Source organism: Watersipora subatra, chromosome 2, assembly GCF_963576615.1.
Source record: "Watersipora subatra chromosome 2, tzWatSuba1.1, whole genome shotgun sequence".
NCBI classification, from domain to species: domain Eukaryota; kingdom Metazoa; phylum Bryozoa; class Gymnolaemata; order Cheilostomatida; family Watersiporidae; genus Watersipora; species Watersipora subatra.
In genome coordinates, this window is record NC_088709.1 from 1,701,774 (window position 1) to 1,717,816 (window position 16,043).

At 35.9% G+C, this 16,043-nt stretch overlaps 1 protein-coding gene across 1 annotated transcript; it reads left to right on the forward strand.

The window, feature by feature from the left end:
- Window positions 1–12,222: 12,222 nt before the first annotated feature.
- LOC137387789 (somatostatin receptor type 2-like) lies at window positions 12,223–15,257 on the forward strand. Its single transcript, XM_068074300.1, has 3 exons — window positions 12,223–12,978; window positions 13,712–13,921; window positions 14,820–15,257. Exons 1-3 carry the CDS (start codon window positions 12,271–12,273, stop codon window positions 14,919–14,921), a joined length of 1,020 nt encoding a protein of 339 aa, XP_067930401.1. The 5' UTR covers window positions 12,223–12,270; the 3' UTR covers window positions 14,922–15,257.
- Window positions 15,258–16,043: the final 786 nt, after the last annotated feature.

Below are 16,043 nucleotides of genomic sequence, written 5' to 3' on the forward strand. Positions count from 1 at the left end.
TACTTAAACTATAACTATTAACTATATATACTTAAACTATAACTATTAACTATATATACTTAAACTATAACTATTAACTATATATACTTAAACTATAACTATTAACTATATATACTTAAACTATAACTATTAACTATATATACTTAAACTATAACTATTAACTATATATACTTAAACTATAACTATTAACTATATATACTTAAACTATAACTATTAACTATATATACTTAAACTATAACTATTAACTATATATACTTAAACTATAACTATTAACTATATATACTTAAACTATAACTATTAACTATATATACTTAAACTATAACTATTAACTATATATACTTAAACTATAACTATTAACTATATATACTTAAACTATAACTATTAACTATATATACTTAAACTATAACTATTAACTATATATACTTAAACTATAACTATTAACTATATATACTTAAACTATAACTATTAACTATATATACTTAAACTATAACTATTAACTATATATACTTAAACTATAACTATTAACTATATATACTTAAACTATAACTATTAACTATATATACTTAAACTATAACTATTAACTATATATAAAGTATAGTTAATACGTCTATGGTTTACATATATCTGGGTTCTGACTAGTAGCTCATTATTAGCAACTAGAATTATAGATAAAACCAAAATATTAAATGCACTGCAGACATAAATTAAAAATTTATCAAATCATACACATTTCTGTTCCTCCCTTGTATATTCAAAATTTCCCCTAGGGAGAATTCCTCCCTGGTTGGGAACCCCTGCCCTATAGACTCCCACGCAGCTCGTGCACCACAAATTTAACGACTTCCAAAGCGCGCAAGTTCACACCTACAGATATATTGAGTAACGTGTCATACATGCAGTATGTACTGTATACGCGTCATATGAGTCACGAGCAATGAGTCACATTTACTTATGAGAGTGAAGGAGATGCAGAGAGTTTAAAGTGCATTGTACATGTAGGCTACTCATGTTTGAACCAACGAGCATGAAATATAATTATTGGACTTTAGCCAGGAAAAGATATCACCCGATGAATTAACTGGTTCAGTTGGTCCAACTTTTTGCACAATCAGGGTGACTAAGTTTTCAACAGCTGTGGCGCAGGCATCTATTAATGTAGTTAATACTGGACAGCTACATTTCTAGAGTGTATGACACAAATAAGAGTGTGCTTTTAGAGGCGCTCTTCCGTGACACAGAGCAATCAAGCACAAAAGCCTTAACGACCAAAACTATGGTATGTATAGAACACAAACTGTACCAAAGTATGTAATTTGATGCATTTCAAAGATGATGTGACTCAGATGACAATAAAACTTCTTATAATTTCCATTAATAAACTCAATGCTGCTTGGTTCATAAGTCTGTTCTAGCAACATTGATTTGCTACCAAAGACCCAAAATTGCTATACATGTACATGTATTTAGTATTGTCTTACTAGGAGTTATCCTATCTATAAGGCAATAACTGCATATACAGTACCTGTTTAAAAGTTCATGAGTTTGTGCTGGTTTCCAAGGAATGCAGCTGGTGCTGGCTCCGCTAATTTACTTTAGTATCGCAAATGCTTAGTGAGATGAGATAAAAACTCACAACAAAGGAGTTCCTTTAATGTCAGTCAAACATCCAAGTTATGGATCTGTGAAGGTTAGTTATGGATCTGTGAAAGTTAGTTATGGATCTGTGAAGGTTAGTTATGGATCTGTGAAAGTTAGTTATGGATCTGTGAAGGTTAGTTATGGATCTGTGAAAGTTAGTTATGGATCTGTGAAGGTTAGTTATGGATCTGTGAAAGTTAGTTATGGATCTGTGAAGGCTAGTTATGGGTCTGTGAAGGTTAGTTATGGATCTGTGAAGGTTAGTTATGGATCTGTGAAGGTTAGTTATGGATCTGTGAAGGCTAGTTATGGATCTGTGAAGGTTAGTTATGGATCTGTGAAGGTTAGTTATGGATCTGTGAAGGTTAGTTACGGATCTGTGAAGGTTAGTTACGGATCTGTGAAGGTTAGTTATGGATCTGTGAAGGTTAGTTATGGATCTGTGAAGGTTAGTTATGGATCTGTGAAGGTTAGTTATGGATCTGTGAAGGTTAGTTATGGATCTGTGAAGGTTAGTTATGGATCTGTGAAGGTTAGTTATGGATCTGTGAAGGTTAGTTATGGGTCTATGAAAGTTAGTTATGGATCTGTGAAGGTTAGTTATGGATCTGTGAAGGTTAGTTATGGATCTGTGAAGGTTAGTTATGGATCTGTGAAGGTTAGTTATGGATCTGTGAAGGTTAGTTATGGGTCTATGAAAGTTAGTTATGGATCTGTGAAGGTTAGTTATGGATCTGTGAAGGTTAGTTATGGATCTGTGAAGGTTAGTTATGGATCTGTGAAGGTTAGTTATGGGTCTGTGAAGGTTAGTTATGGATCTGTGAAGGTTAGTTATGGGTCTGTGAAGGTTAGTTATGGATCTGTGAAGGTTAGTTATAAATCTGTGAAGGTAATGTGTTAGATATCAGTTTTTGAAGAAAGAAGAAAAGTTGAAGGCCAGGGAACTGGTCTGGCAGGAAACTATACACTATTATGACAATAACACTGACAACAATGCCTGCAAAAACAAAATTTATTTATATTCAACAGAACACATCGGACCATCAAAAGGATGTCAGATAGCAACTGGACAAAAACACAAATCACTGTTTGCCACCACAATGTATACATGTACATGTATTTATATAATTGATCAGATTTGATACAATACATCAACATATTTCATATACAACGGAAGGAGAGATGTACACAGAATAAGCATTCAATTCCGTAGAGATCCTATAGAGAATAGAAGAAGGTCTCCATACAGACATCTATAATAGAAAGAGTATATCACATAAACAAGATTTGCATTGCTTATATTCTAATACTTGTTTTTCAAGCTAATTCTTAAATTTTTTTACTTAATGTTAATATTTATTTTTGTACTCGATGATAATTTTATTGTTACTGTATACTAGCAATATCAAAGTAGTCCTTGCAACTGTGAAATGGATGAAAAACAGCTCAAAGTTTCTATAGGATCCATTTAATCATGGAATTTCTCAAAAAGATGGCTTCTGGTGGTAAGCAGAGTTTCTGGAAAGTATGCTTTGATAACTCTTCACCAAAAGAAATTGTTAAAAAATGTGAAATTCAAAAAAATAGAAAAAACGGAGCAATCTAGATATTCCAGACTTTTATTAGATATTGAAAGCTAATAACCAAAGTGAGGAAGACACCTTTGTACTCTGTAAAGCTTGCGAAAGGCTGACAATTAAAATCAATTATACTCGAGCAGGGTGTATAAAAGGAGCATTAAAGGAAGACTAAATTAGTCAGTAGGTCAGAAAAGTCAACAGGGGGAGGTTTTACTATCCGTATTGCAACAAGTACTATATAAGAGTACTTTTTGATTTTACAGATTTCTGAGAAAAACCATGATTGCTAATATTGCTCACGAAATGCACAATAATGCACAAAATGCACAAAATATCCTCTTTTCATGAAACTTATAAAATTAATCGTTACCACTGCTAGTACCTTCGTTACCCCTACTACTACCCTCGTTACCACTACTACTACCCTTGTTACCACTACTAATACCCTCGTTATCACTACTAGTACCCTCGTTACCACTACTACTGCCCTTGTTACCACTACTAGTACCCTCGTTATCACTACTATTACCCTTGTTACTACTACTAGTATCCTTATTACTACTATCAGCACCCTTAATACTACTAGCAGGATTATGTATGAGAAAATAGCTAGAAAGGTTACATCAAAGCTTGGGTGTGGGCCAATGGTGGTTAGAATTTTGGAAGGAGCGAAATGTTACAGTAGTACTCCCCATAGTGAATAAATTGTATGCCAGAGCAGTTTAGAATTTTTATTTACACTAGAGTATACGTTGTACGTTCTTCAGCCAATTGGTGGGTATTTCCGATTTGGCCGCTATAGCAATATCTTATGAGCGTTAGTTTGTTATCATAGCCCATAGCCACGGGAGGCCATAGTGCCTTCTATCTGTCAATGTCTAACTACAATATTGTATTTTGCTTTTTTACGCTTTTAATACTTTGAGAGATTTTTAGAGAGATTTGCCAGTTGAGATTAAAATTTCATACAAAGCAATCTCCTAACTCTAAAAATATAGTTTTGATCCCAATGGTTTAAAAAAGAGGAAATGAGTTGTCTTCAATTGGATGTTTTGAGGTTCCTAGGGCTACATCCAGCAACGTATTCCCGAGCAAATTACATAGGTAAGCCAGTTTTTACTGTCGTAAGATGGGCACAAGCTCCTTTTGGGCTGATTGCATGCCAAGAGAAGCTGATCCTTGCTTCTTCCCATATCTCTACCATAGTTCTCCACTACCATAGTTCTCCTCTACCATAGTTCTCCTCTACCATAGTTCTCCTCTACTATAGTTCTCCTCTACTATAGTTCTCCTCTACCATAGTTCTCCTCTACTATAGTTCTCCTCTACTATAGTTCTCCTCTACCATAGTTCTCCTCTACCATAGTTCTCCTCTACCATAGTTTTCCTCGACCATAGTTCTCCTCTACTATAGTTCTCCTCTACTATAGTTCTCCTCTACCATAGTTCTCCTCTACCATAGTTCTCCTCTACCATAGTTCTCCTTTACCATAGTTCTCCACTACCATAGTTCTCCTCTACCATAGTTCTCCTCTACCATAGTTCTCCTCTACCATAGTTCTCCTCTACCATAGTTTTTCCTCGACCATAGTTCTCCTCTACTATAGTTTTCCTCTACCATAGTTCTCCTCTACCATTGTTCTGCTCTACCATTGTTCCCCTCTACCATAGTTCTCTTCTACCATAGTTCTCCTTTACCATAGTTCTCCTTTACCATAGTTCTCCTCTACCATAGTTCTCCTTCACCATAGTGCTTCTTTACCATAGTTCTCCACTACCATAGTTCTCCTCTACCATAGTTCTCTGAAAGTCCTTGTACACCACTCTGTTTGATTGTCCTTACGGTAAAAATGTAAAAATTGTTTTCTTGCACTGAGCTTACTTTGTAGCGAGCAACAGAATTTTTTGCACAACACTGAACCATAGCAACCACTGAATCCGGCTCAGCACTCCTTAATAATACCTACCTTGAGACGATGAGTCAAGATGTCATTATCAACAGTTAAAAATAAATGTGAAACACTACTACTGTTTTCACTTTGACTTAAGTTAAATCCCAAATAAATACTGGTTTTAGCTTGTTAATGATGACATCGCAAACGTGTAATAACATTTGATTGCTCTTTTCCTTGGTGAATGAGTTACATAATCTAATAAGGATTTATCCTCTCCTGACACACCAAGTCAAATGAATGTCATTAGTACATGTAGACAATGCGTAGCACTTGGTAATTAGCCTTACAGGATATATTCTAAAACTAACTTGATACCTTTACGGGTTCATCACTACTAATAATGTTGACAGCTTACATCTCTTTTTATTGTTAACATACCCAAGAGTTGAGCTAATTCAAGGAATGACTAGTAACCACCACTCAATGAAATATCAAGTGATTCTTATAAAAACTGAACAACATGCCCAGTTTCGCCGAGTCTATAATAGCAGCAGCAACTGTCCAAAACCTCCTCATTGAATGTTATTTGCATGAAGTACTGGCAGGAACCTGGTAAAACTCGTCTGTGAGCGTTGGCAGGAAATATTTGAACTTTTGCTACAATACAAAGGGCGCGTGTTATTCATTGTCAAAATAGTTTCCCAGCCTCCCATTGTTAGCGGATGACCCAGCCTGGCAGCATTATTGTGAACAGAGTTCCATTTGCAATCTCAAAATAAACTGAACATTCAAATGCCCTTTAAATAGATCGATAAACTGTATATAAATAAATATATTGATAAACTATATGCATTTTTATAAATGTATTGATAAACTATATATAAATATATTGATACACTATATGTATATAGGTATATTGATAAGCTATATATATAAATATATCAATAAACTACATGTATATGGATTTTTATAAGTATATTGATAAACTATTTATATAAATATATTGATAAACTATACATGTATATATAAATATATTAATAAAATGGTAGCAATATTTTAACAATTATATACTACCAATATTGCAGTTTGCTCAAAAAGAATATAGAAGCAGCTGAGGCAATAAAACCTTTCTGTAAAATAGTGCATCTAGTAAACATTTATGTGGATGTCACAAATATGCTCAATGGTTTGTCCATTGTGAAGTCCCTAGCCCAGTGTATCTGGTAAAGATGTCCCCACAGCTGACTGCTCTGCATTTTCGTTTGTAACCAGAAGTTGGACACAATTTTTTAAGCCATGAGTGATTGCCATGATTTCTACCTGCTTCAGTCTGAAGCTACAACTGTTATTACAAGTGAGTCTAGATTAGCACTAAGGCTAGGCAGTTGTAAGAAAACCCCATGCTTGTGTATGAGAACATAACTTCCTTGAGCCATAGACTACAATATAACCTGGATAGCAATCTTGTTAGCATGGTCTCTGCATCATGAATGCAATGATATAAACCCCTGCAAGATAGGCAATGGCTATCATATGGCCGGGGTTTAATGATCGGGCTCTGTTGGAATGAACCCAAACATGGCACCAGAACGATGAAATATGCTGAATAAAGCCACTTGTAAATTTACCAATATTATGAACAATGGTGATTATTTTGCTGATCTGTTAGTTTCATTTTGTTGTCAAATAAATATAGTATCCCAATATTGTCACCGTTATGATCAGTCGGTTGCCATTCACAAGCATTCGTGATATTAATAGTCACCATCGTGAAATAGCCCAAATTCGGTTTTAGATTTAGATTTTGAGTATAAAAACTATTCTGCACAGCTTTGCCTGCTGTCCCATCTTATTGGCCATGTTAAACAATGTGCCAACAATGAAAGACTTTGTCATTTTTTATTAGGTGTGGCAAAATATTAATCAAAAACTAGGGAAAAAAGAACGTTGTTCAAGTGATTTCGAGTAAATTATATTTACTCGAAACTTTATAAGCATATACTACGACCTCTACTAATTTCAAAATTTGTAAAAATAGGTATTTTAAAATGTTTTATTCTCCATGGATCGATGTGATAGTCGAAAAATGCTGCAGAAACTATTCGCGCTGCTTGGCAGGAAGTATGGGTCACATGATCAGATTACGACCTGACGATTAGACCAAGTCGAAAAAAAACTGTCAAGTAGCGAGCATCTATATTTGATACGGGGTCTTCGGTAAAACCCAAATTGTTTGTCATAAACTAGTGCTGCGAAACGTTTTATATTGAGCCTTTTATTGGCCTTTCAAATCACGTGAGAAGATCACGTGTCAAAACAATAACCAAATAGATTGACTACGTCAGAGAAATAAACTGATTCCAATCTACGGCGGTTTTGTGGTGGCAGCGATTAACTGTTCGTTTTTGAGCTTTTAAGAGCTTGTAATCACTTTCCACATATTTTGTACCTACAACACAGCAGAGTAAAACATGGTGGATTTTTTGATACCAAATAACTGTAATGTGATTTTTTTCCTTTAAGGAAAACCTTCAAGTCAACCTTTAAAGATTGACTTGCAACAAAATTCATATTACAGTTATTTGGTATCAAAAGATTTGCCATGTCTTACTTTGTTGTGTTGTAGGTGCCAAATATGTGGAAATGTGATTACAAGCTCTTAAAAGCTCAAAAACGAAAAGCCACCGTAGATTGGAATCTCTTTATTTCTCTGATGCATTCATTACAGTTGGTTATTGTCTTGTCACGTGATGTTCTCATGTGAATTGAAAAGCCAATAAAAAGCTCAATATAAAACTTATCGTAGCACTAGTTTATGACAAACACTTCGGGTTTTACCGAAGACCCCGTATCAAATATAGATGCTCGCTACTTTACAGTTTTGTTTCAGCTTGATCTAATCGTCAAGTCAAAATCTGATCATGTGACCTAAGGCTAGAGAATATGTCAGCCGTTTAAGATAGAACTTATGTATAAAGTGGAGAAGACAATCAACTGTTCCATGAACAGCAACTCAAGCATTTATTCATGATCATTTTGTATTCACTTTGGTATTGGATCTGTCAAACAATTTTACAGATCTGTCGTACTCTTTCACAGACCTGTCATACTCCGTTTATTACAGTCATGTCATGCTCTGTTACCGACCTGTCATATTTTGTTTGTTACAGACCTGTCAAACTCTGTTACAGACCTGTCATACTCTGTTACAGCGGTGTTCCTAACCGCTATAGTTCTTTTGTATGTTTAAAGAGCTTCATATATTCTCCAGATGATTAAATCAACACTGTAACAAGCAGTTGTAATAAAACTGTAAGTAAATCTTCTAAAAAATCATAAAAATTATAGGGCGAAGTTTCCCTTGTCTGCTTTCGCTCAGCATTAGACCAGCTGATGATCAAGATAGTAGAATTTTGATTTTTTTATACTTGGTGAAGTACTTTTGTAAAGCTCAAAATGTTTCCAGAATACATCTTATTTAATTGTTTGATAGAAGGGAGGCAAACCTACCAGGAACCCTATAAATGTAACTAATAGATAACTGCCATGCTACCTACATGTATATTGTATGGTTAGACTAAAAGGTATGTTATCTTTTGCTAAAAGTCTAGAAAATTTCTTAGGTAATCAAAACCACAAAAAACTAGAATTTTTTTATGATAATGACCATGTTCATGTAAATTATCAACGTATATTGCGCACACATTTGTAATAAAGTGCTTAGTTATGCATTTAAAGATAAAAAGTTGGCTCTGCATCAGCCAATCATCCTGCTTCATCTAATTTATCATCAATCACAAAGGAGTAGGATGAGTCACCTGAAAAAAAACTATCTCAAGTGACGTACCTATTCTGCTCCCGTGTTAGGTACCGAGCAGCTATTGTATGGCCACATTATGTCACATACTAGTAATAACTAACCTCACTGTCAATAGTGATCTTTCACCTTATGATGTTGTGGCCATTGTGCGCCGTAAAATTTCTGGCTTTTCAACTTTCTTCATTTTTTCATAAGGCAGTTGAACAACATTGCCAAATATTCCAATAAGTATTTCAATAGAGCCCTGAATGTGAGCTATCTCTTCTTAATTCTGTCAACTGACTCATCAACATTGACAACTAATAATTGAGATTAACTACTAACTGATATTAGTAAATAACTAGTAGAGCTTGGTAACTAGATGATGTTAACATCTAATCAGCAGAGTTAACGACTAGCAAATTTCAACAATAAGCTAGTGTATGCTAACAGCTAGCCATTATTACCTACTAACTATATGATGTTACTAACAAAGTAATAGTTCTTAACAATAAGCCAATATTAACAAATAACCGGTGAAGATGATGTTAATAACTAACTAGACAGTTGAGTGATAACAGTGATAACATATAGCAAAAGGGACAAGTAGATCAAGAACTAATTCTAAGAGTTCCGTAAACAGCAATAACAGTTGTGTGGTAGTCAGATATAAGTGACTTGTGAAGATGAGCCCTTCATATCTGCTCAGCCAGATATAAGTGACTTGTGAAGATGAGCCCTTCATATCTGCTCAGCCAGATATAAGTGACTTGTGAAGATGAGCCCTTCATATCTGCTCAGCCAGATATAAGTGACTTGTGAAGATGAGCCCTTCATATCTGCTCAGCCAGATATAAGTGACTTGTGAAGATGAGCCCTTCATATCTGCTCAGCCAGATATAAGTGACTTGTGAAGATGAGCCCTTCATATCTGCTCAGCCAGATATAAGTGACTTGTGAAGATGAGCCCTTCATATCTGCTCTAAACATGATCTATATGAAAGGCCCCTATTAATCCATATTTAAAGTCTGTTCCCCCAGGTGTACATAACTCCACTTGAACCGTCAACCACTGCTGTTGGAGTAAACTGTATCTACATGTAGTTGTCGTTATCAATTGGTAAAATTCTTCTTTGGCAAAAGACTCATAGGCACTCTCCTTACGGGCTTCTTTAAACAAATGACAAAAACATTTCTTAAGTTACAAACACTTGGAAAAGAATTCCGCTGGTGGCTGTTAGACAACATAGTATATCTGCTACCCAACACACTTGGCTTGCTGTAAAACTGGCTAAATCTGCTAACAACAAGCTAAAGCAATGCGCTAAGTCAACCACATTCTATTGCGTTAGTTTTATAACTCATCCACTAACTCTATTAACACTTCCACAAAGCTGCAAATATAAATGTATGTACGTAGTGTTTTTCTTAAGCTGTAGAGAATAAACGTAAAGTTGAAGGAGTCTAACGAGTGTTGTATATATTTCTCAAAAACGTCAATATTTTCACAACAGAAGTCTTCTCTGCAATACTCCGTCACAAACACAGACACTTCGACAAACGCTGTTTTATATATTACTAGCAGTAAACCCTCCGATGCCTGAGGGTGGTACCCTCTGATGCCTGAGGTACCTAAGGTACCAGACCAGATAGCCAGCAGGTGGGGGTTTAGGAGTCTCAGGAATCAGATAGTCAGCAGGTGGGGGTTTAGGAGTCTCAGGAACCAGATAGCCAGCAGGTGGGGGTTTAGAAGTCTCAGGAACCAGATAGCCAGCAGGTGGGGGTTTAGGAGTCTCAGAAACCAGATAGCCAGCAGGTGGGGGTTTAGGAGTCTCAGAAACCAGATAGCCAGCAGGTGGAGGTTTAGGAGTCTCAGGAACCAGATAGCCAGCAGGTGGGGTTTAGGAGTCTCAGGAACCAGATGGAATTTTAAAACTAAATATTTTAGGACCTGACAAAATTCGGGGAGTATATGTGTGTGAAGTTTGGACGAAATCGGGCAAACGATGTAGAAACGCATGACGTTTGTGCAGTCTAACACACATGGACACGCGCACACACAAACAATGTAGAAACGCATGGCATTTGTGCAGTCTAACACACATGGACACGCACACACACAAACAATGTAGAAACGCATGGTGTTTGTGCAGTCTAACACACATGGACACGCGCACACACAAACAATGTAGAAACGCATGGCGTTTGTGCAGTCTAACACACATGGACACGCGCACACACAAACAATGACAAAGGGAGACTAGTTACAATAGATTTTGTATAGCCAATTGAATTCCACAATTATTTTCCACAATAATATTTTATTTAGCTAATAGGTTTTTTTTCTTCAAGTTTTTAGACTCGAAGACCCTGACATTTGTAACACTATTTATAAGATGAAGTCAACTGCAGTAATAGTCACAATAAGAAAGTATATAGACCCTGTTGCTGAAATCTGTCTGAAAATGTTCCGGATATTAAATGGCACATCCTGCTTAACATTTCAGGAACTAAAGGCTCCAATTATTGATACGAATTAGTGTCAACTAGCAGGATGTCATGTTGAGTTTTTGGTTTTGGCAGCAGTCGGAAATGAGATAAAAAATAAAGTCTGAACAGGTGTTCAAACTTTACCTCACACGAAGTTTGCTATATAGGTAACATGCCTATCATGCTATACAACATGCTGAGTTGCCATACAGTATGCTGAGCTGCTATATAACATGCTGCTGCTATACAGCATGCTAAGCTCAATACAACCCGACCTTGACCCTGACTAATGGCCCGTATGAGCATGAATAAAACTCAATAAAAGTAGAAGACGAGTCATAATAAGCAGGATTCATTGTAAGCGACAAACTCTGAAAAGATTAACCAAAGCTTTTCAAAAGAGACAAGACTTTACCAAAGATAACAGCCAGAGACATTCATTCGCAGAAAACTTGCATTTTATCATTAAAGAATAACAGCTTTTTAGCTTTTAGTCTATAACAAACCTTTTAAAATTGATGAATTATTTAGCAGTAGTCGTGAGAAAAATCCATTTGCAACAGCCACTAATATTTAGTATAGATGTCAGTATGGTACTCCACCCCGGAACAACTCTGAAGTCCAGGGTCTGCAGAATGAATGGATTGAGAGACATTTAAAAAGTTATGAACAGGATATGCTTTGTCACCTACTAACTGTCATTGTTGTGATTGGTAATCAATAAAGAGTCCTTGTGACCAGAGCTCATTCCAACTGTATTTGGGTGCGTGTGACCAGAGCTCATTCCAACAATATTTGGGTGCGTGTGAGCACACTTAATCTCGTGCTGAGAAAAACTACTCGATAATCATTTGCATAAAAGAAGGCTATGGAAACAGAACATGGTTGCACAAATACTTCTACTAGCGCTATGAGGACATCATACAACAGCTTTACAAGGAATCCTTATATTATAATCATACAGATAGTGTTTCTAGTGACTGGAGTTACTCTCAACACTGTCACAATTCTCATCATTGTAAGAGGAAAGAAGTTTGGAGGAAAACTGAAGATTCAGCTCACCAACCTCGCTGTCGCTGACTTCATGTCATCAATATTTGCCTTTGGTGCAAGTTCTGTAAAAGAGTTTATCGTTCTACCATATCCTGACAACGAAGTTCTTTGTAAGATGCATCTATATCTAGGGTATAGCATCTACTGTACAAGTCTTCTGTGCAATGCTTCTATTGCCTGTGAAAGGTTTGTTGCTGTCTACTTCCCTTTCCTGTCAGCTCGGTATACCAGAAACCAAATAATATCTGTGGCGGTCTCTACCTGGATACTAGGACTTATGTTCAACATTAATGTTCTATTTGATGCTGGACTTTTCGAGAACCCTGTGTTAGCTGGTCAACATATTTGTTTTATGACTTATCGACCGATGCTGTCAACGGCTGTGAGACTCACCTTTGCGATTTTGCAATTGCTTCTACCTGCAACAGTCATATTGGGGCTCTACTTTCTCATTGCCTTAAAAGTGTGTAGAAGAAAGCCTATTGGAAACAAAACTTTGAAGCATTCCTCTACTAGAAACAAGGTTAGGAGTGCATAAAATTTACATTCGGGTTCATGAATACATTTAATTAAATCTAGCATTGAACTTAGTGCTACTAGCTGCCACTTGTGAACAACTTGCATCTTAATGCTAGAATACCTGGTCTCAACAAGCACCTGTTCAACACGTTTGTATGTTCTGCTTGCTGTATAGCTTCTAGCTAGTTCAATAGACCGATAGTTTGATAGCTGATAGAATAGATAAACACAACAAATGACAGAATTTTAGTAAATTTTATCAGAAAATATCAGTACTGTTTCTATCAGAGTGTGCTATAGGGCGTCTGATTGCCAGGATGCGTCAATATAAAAATCGACAAAAGTTGATCGCGATTAAAATGCTCAGATCAAACAAAGTTTGATGATGACTCTTTAGTTGCAAAGAGATAGACAGAATAGAGACATGTAACGCTGCATTGTCTAGTCTTGTCATCTCGCATGTACATATATTTTTTCGCTGAGTGTTTTAACTCAGGATCAAGTTTAATTGATTTTAATCTTGAAACATCCTGACAGTCAGATCATCCCAAACATCATAAACTATTGTAAATGATAGAAAAATACTGATACTTTCTGATACAATCTACTGAAACTTTGCGTAAGTTCACGTTTAACAAGACAGCAGGTCAAGGTCAAGGTCAAGCTTCTGTAATACCCTCTAAGCTTAATAAGTACACTTTATCATATTTGGTTAAAGAACTGTTTTAATGTTTCAGGTGCTCCTAACGGTGGCTGCCGATGGCATAATTGCTGTTGCAACATATCTGCCATTTTTCACATATGTGTTTGTCAGCGTACGCGAGTCACGGGCAGGAATTGAACCAGACTTTTTGAGTGATGTCATCGGAGCTGTCTTATATGAACTTATACATACCAACTGTTTCCTTACTCCTATCATCTACCTTTGTCTTCATCCTGATTTTAAGGTAGGACAATCCCCCAACTGCCAGATTTATTTGTACTAATAAAAGCTCATTCAGAATATAAGATTATAAACCTTCCGAAAGTTACAGCAGGTTTTATCTTTCTCAATTACCTATCATTAGACATGAGATTAACTCCAACTTGCATTTTAAGAACATTCCGCAAGTTATTGACTAGTAAATCAAATTAAAAATGGTTGTTTTGTACGACTTATGCACAGTTAAGACATACTTTAACACTGATAGAGGATTTAGAGACACTCATTAGTAAAATAGAATGTGCTATTAGATGTCTCGCGTAAGCCTGATAAAGTGTGCTCATGAGTCAGCAGTTTTCTATGTTCTGAGTTTCTTTTTAAATGAAGGCTAAATATTACGTAAGGTAGAGGTTATGATTACAAGATGGCAGTGACTCAGCTAAAACTAAATGTAAATGACGTGGTAGTACACCAACATCAGAAAATTTATTTAACTTAGTAACATTGACAAGCATTCACAAAGAAAGACCCACATTGTCTGTCTGTCCACCCTGCAAACTTGCATAATATTGAACTATGGTACAAGAGATTTTTATAACGTTTGTGTCGGGTACAATAAAAACAACATACTAAAGAACTATGATAAACTCAACAACCATGTAAGCTGTATTTAGATTACGAGGCACTCAAAGTTCATTATAATTCTCAAAGTTGCTGCCATAACTGTAAGAAGTATCAAATGATCTAGTATTTCATAGGCATTTATGTATGAATTAACTACCAGCTAGATGAGTTCTTCCAAAGTCAGAGCTTTATAGCGGTTATTGAGAGAATCTTCAAATGTGTTCATGATAAAAGTTGACTCAGACTCTTTTAATGACAAAGTTGTCCTTGCTAATAATCTCATTTTTGAATATTTGTAGAAAGAAGGCAAGAAAGCATTACAGTCATTAAAAGACTCCAGATCTACTAAGACATCTACCCTTAGACATCAGAAAATAACAGAAGAGATGAGGAAATACTGATCCTAGCCATCGAGTTATTCATTATGAGTAGAGTTGAATGACAGCGTTAATGATGTAGATAACACTATGGTAGTGCATAGTAGTTATAACTACAGCAAACAGAGGGAGCCAAAGAATTTTTTTAGTTAAAATTAACGAATAACTTCTCACTAGTCTCATGTGTTATATACCAGACTAGTGCCTATACTTGACACTTGATATCAGTCAACTCAGTCTGAGGTGTCTTATTAAACACATAGATTAATACTTTTTTGGAAGCGTGTTCCTTAATACACACATGGTTTGTGATTTATGGCAAATGCATTCTCTAAGATAAAAATATATCTTGTAAGAGAAGCCATTGTAAATGAGGATAATGAACTAAGGTTACGCGTGACTTTCATTTTTTGTTGTTGCTCATAAATCAAAGATAACTCGCCTCACAGCTGATTGGCTACTGATATCAGATTACAAATGCCCTAATGAAGAGAGACATATTGACACATCAAAGATTTATGTTAATGATGGCTTAGCACCATAAGCCTTCTTAATAAAGTGGGATATCTGTTTACTAAGATAAGAACCCATATGAATTGAAAGGTCTTTAACAACTGACGATAGATCGTATGAAGTGCCTCTGAAAAAAACAATCAAGGTTAAAAAAATGAAATTGTTATTATGAGCAATATTTACTGTGGTAAACAATAGTCATATTTTACTATGTGTTATCCACAGAGTACCACAGCAACAAACTAAATAGAAGCATGCAAACAGAAAACTAATGAGGGCTCTAACTAATGAGGGCTCTAACTAATGAGGGCTCTAACTAATGAGGGCTCTAACTAATGAGGGCTCTAACTAATGAGGGCTCTAACTAATGAGGGCTCTAACTAATGAGGGCTCTAACTAATGAGGGCTCTAACTAATGAGGGCTCTAACTAATGAGGGCTCTAACTAATGAGGGCTCTAACTAATGAGGGCTCTAACTAATGAGGGCTCTAACTAATGAGGGCTCTAACTAATGAGGGCTCTAACTAATGAGGGCTCTAACTAATGAGGGCTCTAACTAATGAGGGCTCTAACTAATGAGGGCTCTAACTAATGAGGGCTCTAACTAATGAGGGCTCTAACTAATGAGGGCTC